Source organism: Mustela putorius, unplaced genomic scaffold, assembly GCF_011764305.1.
Source record: "Mustela putorius furo isolate JIRA1106 unplaced genomic scaffold, ASM1176430v1.1 tig00003962_pilon_pilon_pilon, whole genome shotgun sequence".
In the NCBI taxonomy this organism is placed as follows: domain Eukaryota; kingdom Metazoa; phylum Chordata; class Mammalia; order Carnivora; family Mustelidae; genus Mustela; species Mustela putorius.
This window is the reverse complement of record NW_025422106.1, coordinates 23,596,233-23,620,558: the sequence shown is the minus strand read 5'-3', so window position 1 is coordinate 23,620,558 and position 24,326 is coordinate 23,596,233. Positions and strand designations below refer to the sequence as shown.

Here is a 24,326-nt window from a genome sequence, read left to right as displayed (position 1 = left end):
TCCCACCCTTTGACCTGGAGGCCAGGGTCCCTCAGGAGTGGCTGTATCAGCCTCTCTGGTTACCTGGGACAACAGGCATTTCCTCAGTCCCTCAGCCCCTCCTCTTCCTGCTCCAATCCGCTGGGCCAAGAGGCCTCCCAATCAGACCTGGGCTGCTCCAGCTGTGTCCTGAGGAGCTGGACCAGACACCTCCCCTGGGGCTGGAGTTGAAGCTGAACCAAGTGGCCATCCCAGTGTGAGACCAGATTCCTGGCTCAGGGAGCAGCCCGAGCCAGTGGGCGGGCAGGTCGTTGCTCCGTGGCCCCATCGCTCAGCGCACACCGTGGCTTTCCACCGGCAGGATGGCACTGCAAGTGGAGCTGATCCCCACTGGGGAGATCATCCGCGTGGTTCACCCCCACAGGCCCTGCAAGCTTGTAAGCTGGGATGCTCCGGGCGGGGAGAAAGGGTGGCAATATCTTCCCAGGGCCCAGCAGCTCCCTCAAGCAGACCCCTCAGGAAAGCGGTGAGCAGTGGGGAGGGGTTCTGATCCTAGGGACAGGAACAGACTGGACAAGAAGGGATAAATGGAAGAAGGAAGGGGTAAGAGTTTAAGTGCCTCGAAGAGCAGGATTTTTCAAAGGAGGGATCTGGGTTTGAATCCTTCCTCCTCCATCTCCCTGGTCCTCCCAACGCTGGGCATAACACCTAGGTGACAGGACTGCTCTGAGGCCAAAGGACTGGTGGTGTATGTAATGCTCCAGCCGCATAGTACACGCTCGGTGCCTGCCTCCAGTCTCTTCTGGCCCGAAGAGCTAGGACTGGCCAGCTCAGAGCGGTAGCTTGAGCAGGGAAGGAGAGGCGAGGGAGACAGTCACAAATGGGGAAGAACTGACCTAGCCTGGCAAAAGTGGGGCGAGTTAGCGGGGGCGGGGAGAGCGTTCGGTTTGCTCTGAGGCTTCAAAGGGGCCCTAAGATGAGGAGACGCACCCTTCCACCCAGCGCTGCAGCTACGGGGGCCGGGTGTGGAGGAGGGAGGAAGGGAGGAAGGGAGTGTGTGTGTGTGTGTGTGTGTGTGTGTGTGTTTCTGTGCGTGTAGGAAGGAGGGAGTGTGTGTGTGCGTGTCTGCGAATGTCTGCGTGTGTGTGACCGTGACGCTCCCCGTCCGGGGAGCTGGTTGCACAGTGAGCGGCACCAAGTCTCGGCGGACTCGGGCGGAGGGCCGCGGCCAGGGTTGGCCCGGGGCGGGGCCGGGGTGTTCGCGCGCGCGCGCGCGCCCGGGTCTGGGCCCTGCTGGGGATGACGAAAGGCAGCGGCCCGGCCCCGGGCGGGCCCTGGGCGGGGAGAGCGTGCCGGGGCCGCGGACTCAGGCGCCGGCCACGCCGCCCAACCTGGCCCCCGCCTGCGCACCCGAAGAGCCGAGCCGGTGGGTACGCGGGGCGCCGGCGCTGGGCGGGCAGAAGCCGCGTGGTCCCGGGAGGGCTCCGCTGGCGGGTGGGAAGGGGAAAAGGGCAGGCGGCCGGGCGCCAAGCCAGGCCGGAGCTGCCGTGCGGGAGGCGGGGGTCGCCGGTCCGGAGATCGCTGGGGCCGAGGCTCGACCCCGGCTTAGCTTATGCGGGGTCCCAGAATTCGGCCTCGTGAAGGCTTAGATTACTTGCGGATAACCTGAGTGGGGGAGGGGCGGCTGGGGTCGCAGGACCCAGGCACTCTGGGCGCCCTTCGGGCCCCTCCAAGAGCCAGGCTCTGCCTCTGGGTTCCGGAGAGGCCGCCTGCGCCCCGCCCCTTCCCGTACTCCGCCCTCCCACCCCCCATCCCAGGCCCGGCAGCGCCAGTTTCCCCGCGCGTCTGGGAGCCTGTGAGTGCGGCGGCCAGGGTCTCCGAGATGAATGAGAGAATGAATGGTTGGCCCACGGCCTTGTTCAACTCCTGGCACGCTCTGGGCTCTGTGATTCATTCATTCGTACGGGCATCCACGAGGGATTCCCGAGCCCCTACTGTGTGCCGGGCTGGGTGTACGCCCTGGCGGGAGCTGTCTCCTGGGAGAAACTGATGAGAAAACCGGCAATTAGAGCGTGATGCGATAAGGAGGGGGCTATGCATTGGGGGAGGCAGGAAGGGGTTCTGGAGGAGGTGAAACCTGAGCTGCGTGTTCAAGTATGACTAAGAGTCAGTCAAGTGAGGAGAGAAGGTTGCGCAGGACCAAGAAAGGTGCAGGTGCAAAGGCAAGAAGCTTAGGGAGAGAGCCACGTGTGACAGGGGCGGGAGCAGACCCTTCTTGCTGTGCGTGGTGCTGAGAGACTCTTGGGGAGAGAAGGGACTGGAGAGGGCCACACCTGGGGTCACACAAGAACACAGGCACACTGGGGTAAACTGAGGACACGGGATTGCTGGAGTCTATATGCAGGCACCTGGCAAGAAGCATTGGGTGTGAAGAACGGGCTTGGCACACGGAAGGGTGCCCTATAAACTTACACTCTATTAACATAAGATGTTAATTGATCGGATATGCATTTGTAAATACTATACGCTGTCGTGGGAAAACGGATTGGAGGAAAGAAAGCAGGGAGGGCAGTTTGGAGGTTGCTGCCTGATCCAGGAGCAGAATTGAAGGAGGGGAGCAGAGGGAAGGTTCTAGCAGGTGGTGACTCCTTGGTGTGAGTAATGGTGAGAGGGGAAGAGGCTTTTTGATGTCAGATGGTGATGATTATCTGGAGGTGCCCCCCTCCTTTCTACGTATAGGATATTGAATGAAGAGGAGAGGTCAGGGGGCAAGGTGCCCTGTTTACTTCTGCTGGACCCCCAGGCCGAAGTGTCTGGCAGGCCAAAGGCTCATGGTTCTAGAGCTAGAGTGGATAGCCCTTGACTAGGGCCCTGTGAACAATCAGGTAGAGAGCAGGGAAGGTCTCCACCTTTAGTCCCCACCTTTCACCTCCACTGCCCCTCGCAACAGTTCCCTAGAGTCTGAAACAGCCCCTATTGGGGCAGCCTGGGCCCAGACCTAAGAAAAGATATATTTGGTAAATATAAATTGAGCACCTGTTCTGTGCCCAGTACTATGCTGCGGGGGAGATAGGCTCTGGTTCTTTCTGCTTCTCCAATAGGCTATGAAGCTGCCTCAGTAGAGATCAGCTTTTAGAAAAATCTGATGGTCCTCAGAATGCTTCAGACCCGCATGGTGCTTTGAGGACCTTTGGACATTTGAGGCTGCCCACTGCCTTCCCGACTCCTCCAGATGTCAGGCCAGAGGGCACCTGGCTCACACTAGGTAAAGGGCACTGGACGACCAGGTCAGCTGGTCCTGCCTTTACAGGAAACAACAAGGGTGGGAGGAGACCCAGAGGTACTCTTGGGAAATAAGTCCTGGTTCACTCACGTGGCCATGGCTTCTCCCCAGCCTGCCGCCAGCCCGTAGGTGCAGAGCCATGCTGGGAGCCCAAAAACAGTGCCCACTTCCTAGCTGCTACTCCCAAGGCTTATATGTCAACAGTCACACAACACCGACAGGGTTTAATACTGGGCACTGCAGTCACGGGGTTACTGAGGAAGGTCCCAGCCTGGCAGGGTAGCGACTTAACCTTGACCGAGAAGCAGAAGCCTAGAAATCCACCAGCCTCTTTCTCCGGTGGGGCAGCTCTACGGAAGCTGTGAGTGCTGGCGTTCGCGGTTCCAATCCCACCCCTCCTTCTACTAGTCCTGGGATCATGAGCAAGTCATGCCCTCGCCCAGCCTCAGTCTCCCCATCTGTAGGAGGAGGGTAATAGCACAGAGCTCGTGGTTTGGCTTCAGGGCATTGAAGGGAATACCGTAAAACAGCGCAGAGAATGCAGGAAGCGCCTGGCGCTGCCGCCTGGGTCGCAGCGTCTCTCACACCCGCGACTCCCCGCCCCCGGCCCCCCTCCCCGGGGCTGGCGCTCGGGACCAGAGAGGCGGAGCGGGCGGCGGCCGGAGCCGGGGCTAGGGCCGCCCCTCCGGCCCGCCCGGCTGCAGAGACGCCCCCTCCTTCCGCCGCTGGGCGGCGGCTGTGGGGGAGCCAGCGGGCATCCCGGGAATGCGGCGGCGCGGCTCGGGGTGTGTGGGGGGGTGGCCGGCAGGACCCCTCCGCACGCGGATTCCCTTCATTCCAGCCGCTTGACGAGGCAGCGGGCGGGGCGGCCTCTGCGGTCGCGAAGCCCCGCCCACTCTCAGCTCCTCCTCTCCGCTAGCGGCCGCAGTGCCATCCCGGTGCCCCCTCCTCACTGCAGGGAGCTGTGCTGTGGTGGGGGCTCGCTCGACCTCGTTTCCCCCAGCCCCCTAAGGCACTCCCCGCCCTGGGTGGGCTGCAGGCAGAGTCCCCCTCTCCGCTCCCTTCTATATTTTAAAACCGGGGGCACAGCGGAGGGCGTCCCCTTCCTCCCTGAGCCCGCCTCCGTGGGTGGCGTTCAATACCACTGCCTTCCGCTCCCACCCATCTCCCAGCTGCGCACCCAGTCCCCTCGCCCCTGCAGAAGGCTCCATCTCCCAGCTGGTGCCTTTCCCACCCCCACCCCACCCCCCGCGGAGTCCCCCGAGCCCTGGCTCCGGCAGGGCTGTTGTTCTCGAGGTAATGAGCTTCCCCACGAGGCTGCAGCCCGCACCTGCCGCAGCCTCACTCCGCTCTCGAGGGAGGCCTGGGTAGGAGGGAGGGGCGCGCTGGAGCTTTGGGTCCCGACTCTGCCTCCCCGCACCCTCCACCCCGCGCTAGGACAAGTCAGTGTCCGCCGTACTGCGCCTCAGGTTCCTTTTCTGTCGGGTGGGGCAACAGGTGAAGTTCTCTAGAGCTCCTCGTAACTGGCAGACACGCCTGAGGGGCTTTCCCCACTACATAAGAAGTGTGTCCGGTCTGGCCCGGGGCCTGGCTCTTAGTAGGTCTGTCCCAAACGCGTGTGGGATGAGTATCAGGCCAAGAGAGGGAAGTGCTTACTGAGAGACGGGGAAGTGCCTTAGCGCTTTTATCTCAGCCTTCTCAACCATCCTTTTAGGTAGATATTAGCCACATTTTAAGGATGAAGAGGAGGTTCTAAGAAGTCGAAGGACTTGCTCCCAGTCATACTGCTTGTAAGAAATAGCCCAGTCTTTTGCAAGCATCAAAGGCTTTTAGCCATCACCACCTCCACTAGAGGTGGGATCTAAGCTGGAGTTCGCTCCTTAAGCGCCTCCAAGATCCCAGTGAGGGTGCGGCTGCTCGGGGCTGGTATGGGAGAAGGAGGGTGTCCTGGGGGATCCAGAAGGACCAGAGAGGGAGGCTCCCTCCAGAGGAGAAAGAGAGTTGAGGAGCCCCTGAGGCACAGAGGCCTTAGTTGGGGTGTCTGGGATAGGGGAGAAGGGTATAGGCCCCAAATGCTGGAATTCGGACGTACATTTTCCAGATGGGAATGAGACTTCCATAGGGGCAGGACACAGACCGCGTTCGGCGGACTCCCTGTGGCCGTCCCTGTCTCTTGGGTGTTCGCTCCGTACTGATTGGGAAACCTAGAGAGATTTTCTTGGGGCTTAAAGACACAGTATATAGGGGTGGACAGTGTCCCGCACCGAGGCTCCGCCCGCCTGGGCGCGCCTGCCGTATTTGGACATTTCGATCTATTTTTAACTTTCCCGGGACTCGAGATTGGGGTGAGGGGGGAGGGAAATCCTGCTTCCTCCAGGATCCACTGGACTCAACCCTCGTCGCGCGCCTGGCCTGATGCGTAGTGTAGACACGGCCCGGAAGTGAGTTCCGGGTCCGTATAGACGCGGCCGCCGTGCGGGTTCCGGGCCCCACCCTGGAACCAACGACGTCCCTCCTGGAAAACCTGACTCAGGCGGAGCCCCTGCCAGGAGGGGAGCCCCGCCCCCCTCCGCCCCCGCTCCGAGATCCCCCCCCTAGTTCCTGTCCCACCCCCACCAGCTGGACTGGGACCCTCAAGTCCGAGTCCGAACTCCGAGGGAGGCGGGGTCCGCTGGGGAGTCCCGCGCTCCTGAGGCTCGCCGAGGGGGCGGCGCGGGGGGCGGGCCGGCCCCTCCCTCGCTGACGCCGCCGCCGCCGCCGCCGCGGAGCCCGGGACGAAGAGCACGGGCAGCCGAGCAGGGCGCCAGGCCGGCGTGGCAGGATGCGCTACCGGGCGTCGGTGAGCGGAGGTGGCGGGCAGGGCGGGGGGTCCCGGGCGTCCCTCTGTGCCTCGCTGCGCCGCCTGGGCCCCGCCAGGAAGCGGGCGCGGCCCAGGAATTTCGGGTGGAAAAACGTCCCGGAAAGTTGCAGGGGAAAGAGGCAGGAGCAGGGAGGGCCGCGGGGCGCTCGGACCCAGGGCCGGGCCAGGAGCCCTCGGGGAGGGCTGAGAGCACGGAGACCCGTCACTCAGAGGGCAAGGGGGCGGGAGCTTCGGCCAGATTTGGCAGCAGCTTCGGAACAGGATGGGGGGGGGGGGGAGGCGGGGAGGGATAAGCCTGGGAGAGGCAGGCCAGACCCAGAGGGGTGCCCCAAACCGGAGATCTGGGTGCTGTGTGGTTGGAGGAGAATTGGTGGCCTCTGTGGGATCCTCACCCCTTCCCACCACCGCCACCTTGTTTTTCTCCAACCCTTGACACTCTTCATGTCGATTTCCTAGAGTCCCCCCTTCCCCCACCACCCCCGTTTGAAGAGTGTGGCGTGGTTCCAGGGCCTCCTTGAGCCTGTATGCTCTGGAGGCAGATGGGCTTTCCGTGGTAAAACCCCCACCCCCTTGAGGCTTCTGGGGCTCTCAGGAGGAAAGTGTCTGGGGAGTCTGGCAGCTGGAGGAGAGGGTGTGGCCCAGCTATGAGAAGGAGCCCCCGCCACCCAGCTTCTGGGGTGAGTGCCCATCCCAACTGGGATGGGAGGCCCCCTGGGGGGGAATCCCCCTCATGTGGTCTGGGGGTGGCCTCTTGCTTGGTTCCTAAACTCTCTGCCCCTGGAGATTTTGCTGGGCGGGGGTGGCAGAGGCGGCCCCACCCTGCCTGCAGAATTTACTCTGAGCCATTTGTCCACCAGAGCACCTGTCACACGTGGTCCAGAGCTAAGGGACCTGAGGTCACCTGGTCTAACTCAACTCCTCCTTCTTGAGGAGGAAGCAAGCCAGAGGGAGAAGGGGATTTGTCCAAGGTCAACAGAGCATTCTTCTGATTATTACAGGGATTTCTCCTCATGACCCCTTTTTCTCTGCACAAAAGCAGAGCCTGCTTGGATTCGGTGGCCTTACTTCACATGTCCTCTGGATCTTCTGTGCCCCAGGGTCCTTTGTCCGGGTCCCATGTGTCCCACCTGGTCTCTGTTCTGTGTGACCCATGTCCTCAGCATTCCATGTGCCCTCCACAGCTTGCTGTGACCCAGCCCCACTGTACCCAGCACGGTCTGTCTCTTGGGTGTTCTCTGCGTCCCACAGGCTGAGGTGGAGGAGAAGCAGCCGTGCCTTACCCTGCTGGCTCTGACCCTCTCCCGTGGTGTGTTCCCTATAGGCCCTGGGCAGTGACGGGGTGCGGGTAACCATGGAGAGTGCCCTGACGGCCCGTGACCGGGTGGGTGTACAGGATTTCGTGCTTCTGGAGAACTTCACCAGTGAGGCTGCCTTCATCGAGAACCTGCGGCGACGGTTCCGGGAGAATCTCATTTATGTGAGGCCCGCATGGGAAGAGGCGGGGCCGGGGGTAGTGGTACTGGGGGGTGGGCACAGACACAGGGTGGAGGGGGAAAGAGGTCTCAGGAGCCTCTTGGAAAGACTTCTGACCCTCCTCCTCCAACCCCCAGACCTATATTGGCCCCGTCCTGGTCTCTGTCAACCCCTACCGGGACCTACAGATCTATAGCCGACAGCACATGGAGCGTTACCGAGGTGTCAGCTTCTACGAGGTGCCGCCCCACCTGTGAGTGACCCACAACCTCTCCAGGAGTGACCGCTCATCTCCACTTAAGATGACCCCACACAACCCTGGCTCTAGAATACCCCTGACCTCCCACATGTCCCTCGCTCTAGAATATCTCTAACCTCCCATGTGGGATGAACCATTATTTACATGTGTGACGGGTCCCATAATCCCTCACCCTAGAGTGACCCTGATCCCCACTTAAGATCAGTTTCTCAACACCATTGGGGTGGGACCTCCCCAGCCCCCACCCCAGTTCCCACCCCTAACTCCTTCCTCACCCAGCTCTACCTGGGCATGGCCCCCCACCTTAATGACTCTCTGACTCCCACCTCTGAGGAACCTCCCAACCCCAACCTCTACCTAAATGACCTTTAGGACCCCCACCCCTAAGTGATCTCCGTCCTCCATCTGAGAGTGCTAGTGATCCCCATCTTCAACTGGGAAGGACCTCCCTTGACCCATGCCCTTGAGGGTCCCCCCCAAACCTCACCTATAGGTGACTCCAATCAGATACGGGAATCCACCTCCCCTTCCTATCTTGTCTCCCCACCGGAGCTCCTGTAACAAGCCTCTGCCCCAGGTTCGCGGTGGCTGACACTGTGTACCGGGCACTGCGCACAGAGCGCCGGGACCAGGCGGTGATGATCTCCGGGGAGAGCGGGGCAGGCAAGACAGAGGCCACCAAGCGACTGCTACAGTTCTACGCCGAGACCTGCCCAGCCCCGGAGAGGGGTGGTGCTGTGCGTGACCGGCTGCTGCAGAGCAACCCTGTGCTGGAGGTGAGGGGACAGCAAGGGTCTGCGGGGCGGAAGGGGCAATGCCAAACATCCCTCATACCTGCTCCTCCGCTCCTAGGCCTTTGGAAATGCCAAGACCCTCCGGAACGATAACTCCAGCAGGTTTGGGAAGTACATGGATGTGCAGTTTGACTTCAAGGTACCCGTGGATGTGTCAGGGCAGGGGGCATGGGGAGTGGGAGTCCCATTTGGTAGGTGCCCACTTGCCAGGCTTTTGGTACTAGCAAATCTTTATTGAGTGCCTACTGTGTGCTAGGTGCTATTCCAAGTGCTGGTGGTACAGCAGTGAAACAAAACAGACAAAAATCCTGCCTCCAGAGACATAGGCATTAAACAGAAAAATGTAATTTAGGACAAGTGCCATGGCAAAAAATAAAATGAGATAAGGGGTGGGGGCAGTTGCTAATTTTAAATAAGGCAGGTAGGGGAGACCTCACTGAGACTCACTGAGAAGGTGGTAGTTTGGGAAAAGCCTGATTGGGGGGAGGGGCGGGAAGCCTGATGGAGGCAGGGTAGCGAGCTGGCAGATAACCTGGGAGAGAGAGTTCAGTCAGAGGGACTTGTCAGCACAAGTTGGGGTTGGGGGTGTTTGGTGTGTTAAAGGACAGCAGGGAGGCCAGTGAGCAAGGCACCAAGGAACAGGAGAGAAGGCCGGATGGTACAGGCACTTCTGGATCTTTATGAGAACTTGTTTCAGAAGCTCTGAGTAGAGGCCATTTGGCTGGCTTATTTAAGCGCTGACTCTTGATTTCAGCTCAGGTCATGATCTCAGGGTAATGAGAGTGAGCCCCTCAACGGGCTCCAAGTTCAGTGGGGCGTCTGCTTGAGATTTTCTCTTTCCCTCTCCCTCTCTCTCAAAAAAGCCAACCGGCCAAACAACAACCACCACCACCCCACAAAAACAAAACTCTGAGTAGATGTTAATGAACTTGAATTTAAATAAAAACTTGAAATTAAGAAATAAACAAAAAACTCTGAGTAGGAGGGAAACCACTGGAGGGTTTGGAACAGAAGCGTGTTATGATGTGGCTTTTCTCTCAGAGAGATCCCTATGGTGCTTTGTTGAGAGTAGATGGTATAGGAGAAGCAGGCCAAGCAGGGAAACCAGCTAGGAAGCTGACGATTATTACGTCAAGGTGACAGGACTGAGACTGAGTGTGGCAGCATTGTAGGCTCTGGGTGTTTTGAGGGTGACGGCAACAGGATGAGCTGTGTGACTAGACATGAGGTTAGAGAGAACTGAGGCTTCCTAGAGGACAGCAAACTTCTTGGCCCACAGACCTAGAAGGGCAGAGTGGCCAGCAGGCAAGAGGGGAAGCGAGGAGCTAGTCTGAGGAGGGGGACACCAGGAGTTCAGTTGCAGGCCCGTTGGTGTGAGCTGCCCATCGGGCAGCCAAGGGGAGAGGTCTGGTCAGTGGGGCTACCTGCCCCCATTTCTTAGATGAGAACACTGTGAGGCCAGAGGGGGGTGACTCACCTGAGTCCATGCAGCCAGGGGCCGCGCTGGAATCAGCGGCCAGTAGTGCCGAGGCAGGAGGGGAAGCTGAGGGGAAGTTCAGGTGCCCTGAACAGTCGCCACATCCTGCCTGCCCACAGGGTGCGCCTGTGGGCGGCCATATCCTTAGTTACCTCCTGGAGAAGTCCCGGGTGGTGCACCAGAACCACGGCGAGAGGAACTTCCACGTCTTCTACCAGCTGCTGGAAGGCGGCGAGGAGGACATGCTGCGCAGGCTGGGCTTGGACCGGAACCCCCAGAGCTACCTGTACCTAGTGAAGGTGCGGAGCAGGCAGGCAGGGCGGACGGCCCCCTAGGTGCACGGCTCCACAGCCGCTAACTCGGCTCCGCCCTCCCTGCCCCCACAGGGCCAGTGTGCCAAAGTCTCCTCCATCAATGACAAGAGTGACTGGAAGGTGGTCAGGAAGGCTCTGACAGTCATTGACTTCACTGAGGAGGAGGTTGAGGTGAGACCAGTGCTGGGGACCTTCCCTTTCCTTCCTCTACGCCCTGAAAATCTTCTGTAGCCCACTACTTCTCTCAGGCACTGGACCCCCCTGCCCACAGTCCATCAGTGGCCTTCATGGGCTCTCTGCCCCTCCTGTGACTCCCCCGGCACGTGCCCCCACCCTCTTCACCCAGGACCTGCTCAGTATTGTGGCCAGTGTCCTACATTTGGGCAACATCCACTTTGCCGCGGATGAGGAGAGCAATGCCCAGGTCACCACCGAGAACCAGCTCAAGTACCTGACCCGGGTGAGCGAGCGGGCTGAGGAAAGGGGGGGGCAGGGCAGTGGGGGCCAGGAGGCGTGTACGCTCACTGTGCCCACCCCCTCCCCGCAGCTGCTCGGCGTGGACGGCCCCACATTGCGGGAAGCCCTGACGCACAGAAAGATTATTGCCAAGGGAGAGGAGGTGAGGCCGGGCCTCTGTTTCAGGGCTGCAGGGTGGTGGGTGCTCCCAGGTCTCTCTAAGACTCCTGCCTCCGGGAATGAGGCCTCTGGTCCCTAAAACCTCTTCCCTCTGATGGGGCCACCATGGCCTCCCCTGGTGTCCCCCACCCGTAAGGCTCACCAGGGGTGGGGAGGACAGAGTGGTTGCGGGTTTCTGGTGTTGAGGCTGAGTGCGTAGAAGAGAGGGATGGAAAGGGGTCCACAGCATTCCTCTCCCGTCTCCCCTTGGCCGGCAGCTCCTGAGCCCACTGAACCTGGAACAGGCTGCATATGCGCGAGACGCCCTTGCCAAGGCTGTGTACAGTCGCACTTTCACCTGGCTGGTCAGGAAGATCAACAGGTCGCTGGCCTCCAAGGTGAGGGCTTGGCCTGGGGTGGCTTCCGAAACAGCAGGGAGGCCTGGGGCTGGGAGCCGTCAAATACGGGGACCCACGCTCTTGGCCCTAGGATGCTGAGAGCCCCAGCTGGCGGAGCACCACAGTCCTTGGGCTCCTGGACATTTATGGCTTTGAAGTGTTTCAGCACAACAGGTCAGTACCCCCTTTCCCCTGCCTCTCTCTCCTCCCCTCTTCCCCACCTCATGTTCCCCAGCCACCTCGGGTCCTCCCTTAGCTGCTCAGAGACCTCGTCCAGTCTGCCTGCTGCTCCTGGTCCTGTGTCCCCCTCAACCTACCATGAGCTCTTCTGTTTCCCTTGCAGCTTTGAGCAGTTCTGCATCAATTACTGCAACGAGAAGCTGCAGCAGCTGTTCATTGAGCTCACCCTCAAGTCGGAGCAGGAGGAATATGAGGCAGAGGGCATCGCGGTGGGTGCGAGCCTGCAGCTGTCCCTGGGGACACCCCGTAGGAAGCCAGGCACTGGGGTCTCCTGGAAGAGGTCCTAGGACCCCAGGATGATGCCTTCCTTCCCTTTTGCCCCTCAGTGGGAACCTGTCCAATATTTCAACAATAAGATCATCTGTGACCTGGTGGAGGAGAAGTTCAAGGGCATCATCTCCATTTTGGTGAGTCCTCTGCTCCTCCAAGGCCTCATGTCGAAGGCTGGGTGGGAGGGTGCTGCTCCTTGCCCCATTCTCTTAGGCATGTCCACAGCGGGCCCAAGCTCAGTGTTGAGCCGGGACAGGGCAGGGCTGTGCGTGGAGGGTGAAGTGAGGGGCCAGCCTGGTCTATAAGCCTCTGCACGAGCTGCCCAGGGCCCCTGCATCCATGCTTCCTGGCTCGTTGCTCCTGAGCCTCCTGTGCTCTCCAGCTCCTTCCCTGATATATCCCTCGCCCTCTGCCACACCCCCAGGATGAGGAATGTCTGCGCCCAGGGGAGGCCACAGATCTGACCTTCCTGGAGAAGCTGGAGGACACAATCAAGCACCATCCACACTTCCTGACGTAAGCGTAAGCAGGGTGGTAAAGCAGCTTAGGGACAAGGGCCCCCTGGGGGCAGAGCCTGTGAAGTGTGAGACCCCCACACAGGGTCCTAAACCACTGGCCACAAGGAGATGACTAGGGGAGGTGTAAGTTGAGGACGGACATGCAAAGCCACAGCCAGGGCATCCACAATGTGAGAAGCTAAGAGGAGCGTGGCTCCCTCTTGATTCCTGTTTAAGAAGGAAACTTCTTAAACAGATTTTTTAGTTTCCTTATTTGGAAGTTGGTTTTTTCTTTAAGGAATCCCCTCAAGTCGAAAGGGGAAGAAGAGAAGCAAGCACACCTGTGTCCCAGCTCTGTCCCGCTGCTTCTCTTCCGCTCACCTCCTCTAACCCCACGCAACCCTGGAAGGGCTGACTTGGGGTGCTCTCTCCACTTTCCTGAGGCTCCAAGAGGTGAAGCCGTTTGCCCAAGGTTATCCCGTGCTCAGTAAGCCACAAAGCTCGGACTCAGGCCTGCCTGAGTGGACTTGGTGGACTGCCAAAGCCCAGAGCATTTTTTGCTTAATTGTATCTGAAAAACCTTTTCATTTTTTTTTTTTTTAAAGATTTTATTTATTTATTTGACAGAGAGAAATCACAAGTAGATGGAGAGGCAGGCAGAGAGAGAGAGAGAGAGAGAGAGAAGCAGGCTCCCTGCTGAGCAGAGAGCCCGATGCAGGACTCGATCCCAGGACCCTGAGATCATGACCTGAGCCGAAGGCAGCGGCTTAACCCACTGAGCCACCCAGGCGCCCCTGAAAAACCTTTTCAGATTGCAAACATAATGTTGCTCATTAGAGAAAAGTTGGAATGTGTGTGAAAGCCGCTAGTTATCCTGTCACCCAGAGGTCATCACTCTTAACAATTTGAGGCATTTCCTTCCTGCCTTTTTCTATATGGCATTTTTTTTTCTTTATAGCTGAGAACTTATTGTGTCTTAGGTTCAGGATCATGTTATATCCTGACTATCTTCCCGTATAATCAAACCGAAAAATTTCCTCAAAACACTTCCTCCAGTGGCCCTAACTCACGGATCCCCCAGCCTCTGGGGGACCATGGCCAGCCTCCAGGTTTCTGCTGGGTAACAAAGCTGCCACAGACATCTTTGTGCCTTAAATCTCTGCTTATATCTCTCTGGTTAGTTGCTTGGAATAGTCCTTAAAAGTAGACAATGGGGGGGGGGCGCCTGGTTGGCTCAGTGGGTTAAAGTCTCTGCCTTCGGCTCAGGTCGTGATCCCAGGGTCCTGGGATTGAGCCCTGCTCAGCGGGGAGCCTGCTTCCTCCTCTTTCTCTCTCTGCCTGCCTCTCTGCCTACTTGTGATCTCTGTCAAATAAATAAATAAAATCTTTTGGGGCGCCTGGGTGGCTCAGTGGGTTAAAGCCTCTGCCTTTGGCTCGGGTCATGATCTCAGGGTCCTGGGATCGAGCCCCACATCGGGCTCTCTGCTCAGAGCAGGGAGCCTGCTTCCTCCTCACTCTCTCTGCCTGCCTCTCAGCCTACTTGTGATCTCTATCTGTCAGGTGGATAAATAAAATCTTTAAAAAAAAATAAAATAAAATAAATAAAATAAAATCTTAAAAAAAAAAAAGTAGACAGTCGGGGGCGCCTGGTGGCTCAGTGGGTTAAAGCCTCTGCCTTCGGCTCAGGTCATGATCCCAGGGTCCTGGGATTGAGCCCTGCATCTGGCTCTCTGCTCAGCAGGGAGCCTGCTTCCTCCTCTTTCTCTCTCTGCCTGCCCCTCTACCTACTTGCGATCTCTGTCTAATTAAAAAAAAAAAAAAAAAGTAGACAATGGGTTAAAGGATAGAAACATGCTTAAGGTTTAAGTGATCTTTGGGGGTGGATTTCATTCTTAAAATGTAGTGGGCAGCGCTCAACCCTCTGAGCAGAGTCATGCAACAGCCCTAGGCAATGAAAGCAGCCCTCTGGCCAGCGAGCACCAGGAGTGTGGAGGCTTAGGGCCTGCTCCTGGCACTGTGGGACCCTGGGTAAGGGTATAGGCCTCCCCAAGCCTCCGGGACAGTCTCTGTGCCGGGAGGCTAATGGCTCATCCTGTCTCCCGCCTGGTGGTGAGGGCTATGGCTTGGCCCCAGGCGTACCTGCTCCTTCCCGGATGCCTCATTCCTCTCAAGCCTCTTCAGCAGATGGGGGCATGGCTCAGGCCAGCAGTCTGTAGCTTCCTCTCCTTCCCCAGGCACAAGCTGGCTGATCAGCGGACCCGGAAATCTCTGGAACGTGGGGAGTTCCGCCTTCTGCACTATGCTGGAGAGGTGACCTACAGCGTGACCGGTGAGGATTCTTGAGCTGGGTCCCTCCAGTGGGCAGGGAGAGAAGCTCTCCCTCATTTTGCGTCTGCTCCCCTGTCCCAGGGTTTCTGGATAAAAACAATGACCTTCTCTTCCGGAACCTGAAGGAGGTGAGGAAGACTGGGGAGAGGGATTAGGGTCCGGGCACGACTGACCCCACTCCAGGAATCTGTCCTGCCTGCCCCACGCCCTGACCACCGCCCCCCCCCCCCCCAATGCTCTGCCCTCACAGACCATGTGCAGCTCTGAAAATCCCATCATGAGCCAATGCTTCGACCGGAGTGAGCTCAGCGACAAGAAGCGGCCAGAGACGGTGTGGAGGCTGTGGGACCTGAGGGGCATGTGTGTGTGTATGCACGTGTGTTTGGGGATGTGTGGATGTGTGCCTGCGTGAGCCAGGAGCTGGCGGTGTGCACGGGCACTGTTTGTTCACTGGTACACCTCTGTCTGCATCTTGGCAGCTGCCCGGGGGCACGTCTATGTGTGCTGCTTTGAGCGTGCCTGGCCCTAACCGTAGACCCACGTGGGCACACCTGAGTCCTTGCGGGAACTTGTCTGTACGTGGGCACTGGTGTCCATCCACCCACTCAGCAGACGTTTGGATCAGATGTTACGAGGCACTTAGGATGCCAAGATGAATAGGTGCTTTCATAGCAATACACACAGGGTGCTTGGGAAACAGAATAGGGAACAGCAAATTGCCTGGTGGTTGGGGGTTGTATATTGGTGGTCAGGGAAGGCTTCCTAGAAAAGGACGCATCTGAGATAACTTGGGACAGAGTAGGTGCTTGTCAGAGGGACCTGTGGGAGGGCACTGTAGGCATCGAGGGGCCCAGCACGGACCAACAGAGCCCCGAAAAGACTAGGAGACAGGGGAGTGACATCATCGAGGAAAGCAGCTGGGAAGGGCAGGTGTGGCCCATGGTGCGTGATGCTGGGAGAGCTGCAGTGAGCCTGGGGCAGAGGTGTGGCTGTGGGGTATGGCAGGAGGAGGGCCCAGATGCTGTGTCAGAGGTGGAAGCCGTGGAAGCTTGCAGGCCCAGACAAGCCAGCAGGGAAGGTGTGGAGACCGTGGGTGGCCAGCGTCTGACCCCCAGGCTTCTGCTCTTTGCTGTGTACCCCACATCCTCCCGTGGTGGGAGGACACAGGCAGCACTGTCCGGGCCTCTCCAGCGGCTGCGGGTTCGTGTTATGTCCTGATCACCAGCAGCTCCCTGGCAAGCTGGACTCCACTGGTCTAAAATGGGCCCTTGATGGCACAGTGCCATGGGCCTGTTCTTTCTGTGTCCCTAACTCAAGACAAGGATCACCCTCCACCCAGTGCCACATGCCAGATACCTGGGCAACCTCTGTGACTTCTTCAGTCACATCCATCTCCCTCATCTAGATCGCTGCTGGCTCTTGGCAGTTTCTGCTGCCTGAGTACTCCTCAACTCCTTCTCGGCCCCTCCCCTTAACCCCTGAGCCAGCTACCATCCTCCCTGCCCTCCTGGCTTCCTAGCTGCCCTTGCCACCCACACTTCACAGATGCCCTTAGAGATAGTCCAGAATGCAGATCTGTGCCTGCTCTTCCCTCACTACAGATTCCTCACTGGCTCCCTTTTTTCCCTCAGGATAAGTCAGTCTCCCTAATGTGACTTTCCAGCCCTGTCATGATACTGGCCTCTGCCTGCCTCTCTAATCCTATCTGGTTGACTCCCCACCTGGGTCCTTGCACTGCTTTTAGCTCCCTGGGTTCATAGAACATTTGCAGAGGTTGTCCCTCTGCCCAAATACCTTTTTGTCCTCTCTTCCTTCTGGCTATTTCTTACTTATCCTTTAAATCTCAGCCCAAGGGTCATGTCTAGACAGGCCTTTCTGATGTCCCCTGCACCACAGACTGGATTAGTTGCCCCTTCTCGATGCTTCTGGTACCCCGAGACATACACCTCTGTCATTAGTGGGATTGCAGATCTCTTGACGGGTCTGCTGCTCTCACAGTTCTGAGACCCTTGGAGGTCCTGGCGAGCAGTGTGCAGAGATAAAGGTTGGCTGCCTAGGAGCAAGGTGCTTTGTTAAGGAATGTGGCCTTGAAATTCTAGAACGAGCAAGAGCAGGCATCAAAGGGAAATGTAGAATTAGGGTTGTGGGGAGATCTGAGCAGGGTTTTTAATGATTTTTTTTTAAGATTTTTTTTTTTTAAGTAATCTCTACACCCAACGTGGGGCTCGAACCTGCAACCCTGAGATCAAGAGTCCTGTGCTCCACCAAGTGAGCCAGCCAGGTGCCCCCGAGCAAGGTTTTATTTTTATTTTTTTTAAAGATTCTATTTATTTATTTGACAGACAGAGATCACAAGTAGGCAGAGAGGTAGGCAGAAAGAGGAGGAAGCAGGCTCCCCGCAGAGCGGAGAGCCCAGTGCGGGGCTCGATTCCAGGACCCTGGGATCACGACCTGAGCCAGAGGCAGAGGCTTTAACCCATTGAGCCACCCAGGCGCCCCATGAGCAGGGCTTTTAGATGGGAGTGAGGTTCCCAAGTTGAAGTGCTTAGTCCAGTCTGGCCCCTTTCTCTACTGGGATGGAGGGCCGGCAGAAGGAAGAAAGAAGCAGGGCGCAGGGTGGCTGTGGGAATTGGCACTGCTATGCTCCAGGAAGGGTCCTCTGCACGGTTCAGCAGTTCGCCCAGTGAGGGGCAGCTGCAGGGATCCAAGGCCTTAGCCAACCTCTCCTTCACCTTGGCGGGCCAGGTTGCCACCCAGTTCAAGATGAGCCTCCTGCAGCTGGTGGAGATCCTCAAGTCCAAGGAGCCCGCCTATGTCCGCTGCATCAAGCCCAACGACGCCAAACAGCCCGGTAGGCCCCGCCCACCCCGGAGACCAAGAGCCGGGTCTCCCCTGCAGAGGCGATGGGCCATCCATCTGTGAGGGTCCGCTGACCACCCTGTCACCCCTCCCCCAGGCCGCTTTGACGAAGTGCTGATCCGGCACCAGGTGAAGTACTTAGGGTTGATGGAGAACCTGCGCGTGCGCAGAGCCGGCTTTGCCTATCGCCGCAAATATGAAGCTTTCCTGCAGAGGTAGGGGTACGGCCTGGCTCAGTGTGTGGGAAAGGGAGTAGGAGGCTAGGAGCTTTCTAGATCCTGAGAGTGGGACAGGGATTGTCAGCCCCATTTCGGAGACTAGGACACTGAGCTTCTGAACCGCTGTGGGACGGATGCCAGGGGCCCCTCCCTTCTGCAAGCCTGCTATCAAACTAGGTGGACAGAACATCAGGTCCCTTCCCCCAGCCCCGACTCCTTCCAGCCCTGTTCTCACAGAGCACCTGGTTGGGGATCCACAGGCAGGCATCCACATGCTTGTCACCAGAGGAGATGGGGAAGCCTATGAAGAGGACAGGGTTTCTTTCTTTTTTTTTTTTTCTTTTTTGTTTATTTGACAGAGAGGCAGGCAGAGAGAGAGAGAGAGGAAAGCAGGCTCCCTGCTGAGCAGAGAGCCCGATGCGGGACTCGATCCCAGAACCCTGAGATCATGACCTGAGCCAAAGGCAGTGACTTAACCCACTGAGCCACCCAGGCGCCCGAGGACAGGGTTTCATATTAGCTCAGAAAGGATACAGGAGCATTGTGGTTCGTCTGAGCTAGGGACTGGGGAGTCAGTCAGGTGTGAATTCCATCGCTGACACTTTCTAGCCCTGTGGCCTCAGTTTCGTCCTCTTTTAAATGGGTGTGGTGACAGAGCGAACTCCCTGGCTTTCCATGGCTGCGGTGGGAGTACCCAGCAGGTGCGCATTGATTGGAAGGGGGGTGTATCTCTCTGCCCCTCCTGTCCCCAGATACAAGTCACTGTGCCCGGAGACATGGCCCACATGGGCAGGACGGCCCCAGGACGGGGTGGCTGTGCTGGTCAGGCACCTGGGCTACAAGCCAGAGGAGTACAAGATGGGCAGGTGAGTGGTGCCTGCCTGTCCCCAGTGTTTGGGGGACCCGGGGGTGGCAGGCAGGGGCTGATCTCTACTGCCTTTCAGAACCAAGATCTTCATCCGCTTCCCCAAGACCCTGTTTGCCACAGAGGATGCCCTGGAAGTCCGGCGGCAGAGCCTGGGTAAGAGAGAGGCCCCACCATTCCTGTCCCAGTGGGGTCTGTTCTGGGGAACAGGAGAGTATTCTCTGCATTGGGGCCCTGCCTCATCCACATTCAGCTTCCCTCCTCCTCACCAGCTCCAGCCCCGCCCCAGCGGTACTCATTTCTTTGCCCCCTCCTTCTCTCCTTCACATGCTCTCTTTGCTTAATACCCTTTTGATCAGTCGCTCTTTGGGCCACTCCCTCATTCATGCCCCTCGGTGAGCTGGGGCAACCCAAGACCCCCAGCTGATGCCCTAGGGCTCTGGCCAATGGACTTTCTTTCCCAACCACAGCCACGAAGATCCAGGCCACCTGGAGGGGCTTTCACTGGCGACAGAAATTCCTGAGGGTGAAGCGATCAGGTTCGGGGGGACCCAAGGGTCTGCAGGAGGGGCAGGGTCTGGGGCTAGGGTGGGCCACTGAGGTGAGGAGGTCAGGGTCAGCCATCCTGTGGTCTCCACAGCCATCTGCATCCAGTCCTGGTGGCGGGGAACGCTGGGCCGGAGGAAGGCAGCCAAGAGAAAGTGGGCTGCACAGACGATCAGGCGGTGAGCTTGGGGGCAGGCCCAGGGGGTGGTGCAGAGCAGGGAGAGGGGCGGAGGTCTCCAGGCTTCTCACCACTGCCCCTTTGGGGCCCCCACCCCCAGGCTCATCCGCGGGTTCATCCTGCGCCATGCACCCCGTTGCCCAGAGAATGCCTTCTTCTTGGACCACGTGCGCACCTCTTTTTTGCTCAACCTGCGGCGGCAACTGCCCCGGAATGTCTTGGACACTTCCTGGCCTACGCCACCGGCTGCCCTGCGTGAGGTCGGTGGCCTTCCCTGCTGACCTTGGGACCACAAAGGCGCTCACCGTGGGGCGGAGGCACCCCAATAATCTTGTGGCCAGAGAAGGATCTGGAGGACTCCCCAGGGGAGGGGAACTGGAGCTGGGCCATGGAGAACGAGCTCTTTCGAGAGAAAGAACTCAGGAATGAGAGGGTTGTCCAGGTGGCGGGGGTGTCGCTTCAGCAGTGGCCCCCATTGCAGGCATCTGCCAGGTATCTTCAGAGGGAAGGAAGCCAGGGCGTCCAGTTGCCCTGACCTCATTTGTGCCCCTCAGGCCTCGGAGCTCCTACGGGAGCTGTGCATGAAGAACATGGTGTGGAAGTACTGCCGGAGTATCAGCCCCGAGTGGAAACATCAGGTGCGCAGAGCAGGGAGCGGGGCGTGGACCGGCCAGGGGGTCAGGGAGGCTGTGGGCACCCCTCGGAGAGTGCTGGCCAGGAAGGAGCACTTTAGTCCCGGGGGGCAGCATGGCCTCAGATGGGTCCTGGGCCCTGTTTGTCCTCGTGTATGAAACCAAGGTTGGAATGGATTTTGGGTGGCAGATAAGACTGGTTTCTCCGCCAGTGCCACTGGACTGGTAGGGGCTCCCCAGAGCCCTGGGTTGAAAAGACCGCAGGTTCAGTCTGATCAGGGTAATGCCTGCTATGATACCAGAGGTGGACATCGGTGACCGCTGTGCCTGTATTTGGCAATTCAGTGTGGGGTCTTATTAAAGGACCCGTCAGCATAGATGATCTGTGCTAGTTTTGCAATCGGCCAGCTTCAAGATGCTAAGCTAGGGCTGAATACTGGGGGCCTAGGAGCCTGGTATGATGGACACTTAGCCCCAAAGTCGAGCCTGGCCCCTGACAGTGCTGTCATGCCCTTCTGGGAAGCCCTCTGCCTTGTCATTGGGGATGGGGGCAAAGCACACGAGGGGTCAACAGGAGAGTGGGCGGCAGGGCTTGGCCTCTGGTGCTGGGGCCCGAGAGAGAGCAAGAGGCTTGCTCAGTTCCTGAGGCTGGCCTGCCCCTTCTGGCCCCCATGAGGGTTCCCATCCCTTCTAATACCTCCCCCTGCCTCTCACCTTCTCAGCTGCAGCAGAAAGCCGTGGCTAGTGAGATCTTCAGGGGCAAGAAGGACAATTACCCCCAGAGTGTCCCCAGGCTCTTCATCAGCACACGGCTTGGTGAGCCCCTGACTTCCAGTGCTCTGACCCTCCAGCACCATCCGGCTTGGTCCCCTCTCCCCTCCTCTTACTTCCTGCCCCCCTGTCCGGGTTGCAGGTGCGGACGAGATCAGCCCCAAAGTGCTACAGGCCCTCGGCTCTGAGCCCATCCAGGTGAGACTCCGGTTCTGCAGCCTGAGGCCTGTGGTGAGGAGGTGGGGATGCTTAGGCCCTGGAAAGAGAACAGCGGGTGGCCCTGGAGCCCCCCTCAGCCCCTCCCCTGACCCCCCTTTCCCACTGCCCACAGTATGCCGTCCCAGTGGTGAAGTACGACCGCAAGGGCTACAAAGCCCGCTCCCGGCAGCTACTGCTGACACCCAGTGCCGTGGTCATTGTTGAGGATGCCAAAGTCAAGCAGAGGATCGACTATGCCAACCTGACCGGTGAGTTGGAGCCCGGGGTGGCTCAGGGAGGGCCTGAGCTCCGACCCTTGACCCTTAACCCCTAACCTCTGCCCTCCCCCTCAGGGATCTCCGTCAGTAGCCTGAGTGACAGTCTCTTCGTGCTACACGTGCAGCGGGAGGACAACAAGCAGAAGGTACATCTTTGGGGCCTGGGAGGCAGGGCAGCAGTGTGCGCCTTAACTCTGGGCGGCCCAATTCCTCTTCTGACCCCCCCTGACCTCCCAGGGGGATGTGGTGCTGCAGAGTGACCACGTGATTGAGACACTGACCAAGACCGCGATCAGCGCTGACCGCGTGAACAACATTAACATCAACCAGGGCAGGTGAGGCAGTTGGGGGTGGGGAGGGGCCCACGCATGCACCTGCAGGTGGCCCTCACACATTCCCTTTCTTCCAGCATCACCTTCGCTGGGGGCCCCGGTAGGGATGGCACCATCGACTTCACGCCTGGCTCAGAACTACTCATCACCAAGGCCAAGAATGGACACCTGGCTGTGGTGAGTGGCACCAGCAGGTGACAGCCTGCCTCCCAACTAGTAGTCTCAGGGCTAGGGTGAGCTTCGAGTGGCCACGCTTCCTTGGCAGCTTGGCAGAGCCTGGGCACCCCATCCATGGGTCTTCGTCCCTGGGGCGGGGGGCACCAAACTACCTCTTTCATCCTATTACACATTGAGACTCATAGAACAGGGCCCTTTGAGCCCCTACAGTGCTGATGGTTACAAAGATGGCAGCATGGGGATGTGGGGAAGACCTAAGGGTGTTCAGGGGTTGCTGGAGTCAAGGCCCACTTGGGCAAGACGGGGAGTCCTATGTGAGTATAGGATCAGTCTCCAAGACTGAGGTCACCAGGCACCCACCCCTCACACCACCACTGTACGTTATGTACCCAGAGCTCCTCTGTCCGCTTCCTACTCACTACTTGAGTATCTCTTCCTGCGCTCACAGGTGGCCCCACGGCTGAACTCTCGGTGATGAAGGCGCCATTGGACCCCTTTCCACTTCCCAACGCTTTGCTTCTCCCCCCTCCCCTTCCCACTTACCAAAGACTCGAGCTTCTAGACAGGGACCCAGAGACACCTTGAAGCCCACCTACAAACTCCTGCCTTTTGCTCAGCCCTCTCTTGAGGGAGCAGCGGGGGCCAGGGAGCTGCCCCAGATGTGGGCCAGGCCGGGCCACAGCAATAGGAAAGCCGGGGCCAGAGGCAGCCATGCCAGACCCAAGGCTGATGCCAAATATTTGAGAGAAGGGAACTTTTGCTGAGGTTTTCTCTGAGATTTTTTGATGCTTTATAAGAAACTATTTTTTAGAAAAGCCATTTGCCCATCCCCAAGGCACACTGGATGTGTTTTCCCTGACTCTAGCAGGGCAGGGAATGTAGCCAAGAGGTTGGGCAGTCTGGGCCCTGGTGCCCTCTTTCCTGCCCAGGCCACCCTCTTCTCATTCCCTTGGCACCTTTCTGTCTGTCCACCTGTCTGCCCACCTATACCCTTCGCCACCCACTCCGACATCCCGCTGGGGGCTGAGACCACCTTTGCCTGCGCCCCCCTTCTTCCTGCCTTAAAATACCCTTCCAGAATCCTCACCCCAGCCTGAGGATGTCCTGGAGTGGAGGAAGGAGTTTAGACCACAGAATTTGCCAAACACAGAAATCATGCAATCTAGCTTCCTGGTGGGACAGAGCAGGAGACAGAGGCCCACAAAAAGAAGTGACTTGCCCCTCATCTAGCAGGTTGGGGCAAAACGGGACTGCAGCCCGGTCTTCAGCACACCTCACTGCCTCTCCCAGGGATAGGCTCGTATTTTAAGGGTGCATGGGGCTCCCTAACCAGCAATCACCCTTGGGGGCCAACAGGTGGGAGAAGCACTCCTGCCCCAGTCTATGCCTTAGAATGACAAACACCTTGTCTATATACTTTGGCCCTAGTTCAAGGATATCAGGCCTTTCCTGGCCCAGACCCCCTCCCCATCCTGGGAGCCCGGGGAGGAGGCTGGCTTCGGGAGGAGCTGCAGAGGCATCACCTCTTTCTGCTGCTTCCCCCCACCTCCCCAGAGGGCCTGGGAGCTGCCCAACTGCCTCTGCCCTCCTGGGGCAGGTCTCAGCCCACTGCTGACACTTCTGCAATCCAGAGAAACACTAAATAAAGCAATATGTGTTTGCCAGTGCTGATCTGCTCATGAATGTTAGGAGACGGAGAGGACCCCTGAAAGGTAGCCAGTGGTCCTATATTAGAATTAGGATGGATTAGAATGTTTGCCTTGTCCACAGAAGGAAGAAGGCAGGGCTTCTTCTCTGAGGAAAAGCGGATGTATCCAGTAGCTACAACATGGACTTTCTTAATTACTTTTTTAAAAAAAGATTTTATTTATTTATTGGAGGAGAACAAGCATGTGTGGGGTGAGGGGCAGAGGGTGGGGGGGGGAGAGCATAAAATGGGGGAGGGGGAGAGGGAGAGGGAGAAGCAGACTCCCCACTGAGCAGGAAGCCCCATGTGGGACTCAATCCCAGGATCCTGAGATCATGACTTGAGCTGAAGGCAGATGCTTAACGACTGAGCCTCCCCTGGTCTTGCTCTCCCATTGATGATCTCCAGCAGGCTGCTCAGCCTGGCCAGGGCTGTGGGCCAGGGGAAGACATCCAGTTGCTGCCTGGCCTGCCATGGGGCACGCCAACTAGTGACTGGCTCAAATCAGGGAGAAGGGTCACAAACCCTTCACATAGAAGATGACTTGGGGCACGGGTCCCAAAGGACAGGCTCCAAATGCTGTTGCAAGTGGCAACTATCTCCTAAATTGGCTTGGGCAGAAAAGACTTCATTAATATCAGTGACCTAACAACAGTCCCAGGGTAGGGCTGCTTCTAGGCACATGAATGACACTGTCAGGAAACGTGTCCAGAGCCATCTCTTGGCTCAGCCTTGCTCGGAGGGCTCCACTGTCAGGCAATCTCTCTGCTCGTGGCAAGGCAGCCACGGCCACCAGCG

General features: G+C 58.4%; 1 protein-coding gene across 5 annotated transcripts; it reads left to right on the top strand.

Annotated features, from left to right (window-relative positions):
- The first annotated feature begins 145 nt into the window (after positions 1–145).
- Positions 146–23,505, top strand: MYO1C (myosin IC). 5 transcript variants are annotated; one of them, XM_045070027.1, is made up of 32 exons: positions 146–416; positions 7,444–7,599; positions 7,733–7,848; positions 8,432–8,630; positions 8,707–8,787; positions 10,245–10,424; positions 10,512–10,610; positions 10,786–10,899; positions 10,987–11,058; positions 11,333–11,452; positions 11,544–11,626; positions 11,796–11,901; positions 12,019–12,099; positions 12,387–12,478; positions 14,694–14,788; positions 14,869–14,915; positions 15,038–15,118; positions 17,533–17,638; positions 17,744–17,861; positions 18,617–18,730; positions 18,809–18,885; positions 19,200–19,268; positions 19,370–19,454; positions 19,554–19,713; positions 20,008–20,091; positions 20,808–20,901; positions 20,999–21,054; positions 21,188–21,323; positions 21,408–21,478; positions 21,570–21,667; positions 21,742–21,841; positions 22,290–23,505. In XM_045070027.1, exons 1-32 carry the CDS (start codon positions 342–344, stop codon positions 22,314–22,316), a joined length of 3,192 nt encoding a protein of 1,063 aa, XP_044925962.1. In that variant the 5' UTR covers positions 146–341; the 3' UTR covers positions 22,317–23,505. The 5 variants fall into 5 exon arrangements, with proteins under 5 accessions (XP_044925962.1, XP_044925964.1, XP_044925966.1 ...); XM_045070029.1 differs by lacking the exon at positions 146–416 and adding an exon at positions 1,248–1,405; XM_045070031.1 differs by lacking the exon at positions 146–416 and adding an exon at positions 4,451–4,558.
- The last annotated feature ends 821 nt before the right edge of the window (positions 23,506–24,326 follow it).

Coding starts and splice junctions, on each gene's coding strand:
- MYO1C (XM_045070027.1), top strand. CDS start 342: ATGGCACTGCAAGTGGAGCTGATCCCCACTGGGGAGATCATCCGCGTG. Junction 8,631..8,706: donor AGAGCAACCCTGTGCTGGAG/GTGAGGGGACAG, acceptor CTCCGCTCCTAG/GCCTTTGGAAATGCCAAGAC. Junction 10,425..10,511: donor GCTACCTGTACCTAGTGAAG/GTGCGGAGCAGG, acceptor CTGCCCCCACAG/GGCCAGTGTGCCAAAGTCTC.